The 839-nt window shown below is 50.8% G+C and overlaps 1 protein-coding gene across 1 annotated transcript; it reads right to left on the reverse strand.

The window, feature by feature from the left end:
- Positions 1-215: 215 nt before the first annotated feature.
- On the reverse strand, positions 216-636 carry LTS14_004686 (uncharacterized protein; the record flags this gene model as incomplete). The annotated part of the gene is made up of 2 exons (XM_064837387.1): positions 216-388; positions 444-636. 2 exons carry the CDS (start codon positions 634-636, stop codon positions 216-218), a joined length of 366 nt encoding a protein of 121 aa, XP_064695346.1.
- Between the last annotated feature and the right edge of the window lie 203 nt (positions 637-839).

Below are 839 nucleotides of genomic sequence, written 5' to 3' on the forward strand. Positions count from 1 at the left end.
GCAAGCGTGGTGGCTGTGGTGTCGGAAGCGCCTATGATCAGTAGCGGCGTTTCGGCGTACAGCTCCCTCCTTCGTGGAGTGTCTCTTTCCAATGCCATAAGATAGGACATAACGTCTCTTGGTGGTATGCTTGGTGCATCCAACTTCGATTTCATGAGGCCGTAGATAAAGGTGAGAAATGTTTTGGCCTCCAGCAAAGACTTGAGCAGGAAGAGTCAATCCAGCCCCAGTGCTCCAACGATGGGCATGTAGGCTACCACAGCGCTCCTGACCCGCGAGATCTGCATGGATTCTAAGATGAATCGGTACGTCGTGTCACTTATGGTGCGGAAGTTCTTGCCAAAGACAATCTGAGTCATTATGTCGAAGGTGACGTGGTCGACTGAGTCTAAGCCATTCCATCAGCTTGACCATATGCGACGACCAAGCTACTGACCACTTACATATGTGAGCCATGTCCAGAGTGGCACCATCTGACTGCCTCAGCTCGCTGCACAACTCGTCGCTTTCGGCAACGATGAATTCTTCGTAATGCCGCAGTGCATCGTCTGACAGGGCCTGAGCTAGGCGTTTCCGTTTGCGTTGATGAACCTCTGAATCCCTGGCTGTCAATGTATTGGGCTCGAAATGAGACATCGCATCGTACGCTACTGCTTTGAGAGGCAGGATATGGTTCTTGGCCAGGTAGATGTCTGTGCGATTGGTTTCAGTATTATGCTAGCCACGTGGAAATGATGAAGAGTGACCTTGTACAGCTCCTGGCGAATTGACCAGCACTGTATTCGGAGCATAAGGGATGTGGCTTCCTGTCATAGCATGTCAGCATTACTCTAGCGAAT

Source organism: Recurvomyces mirabilis, assembly GCF_035927965.1.
Source record: "Recurvomyces mirabilis strain CCFEE 5264 chromosome Unknown scaffold_10, whole genome shotgun sequence".
Classification (NCBI taxonomy): Eukaryota; Fungi; Ascomycota; class Dothideomycetes; order Mycosphaerellales; family Teratosphaeriaceae; genus Recurvomyces; species Recurvomyces mirabilis.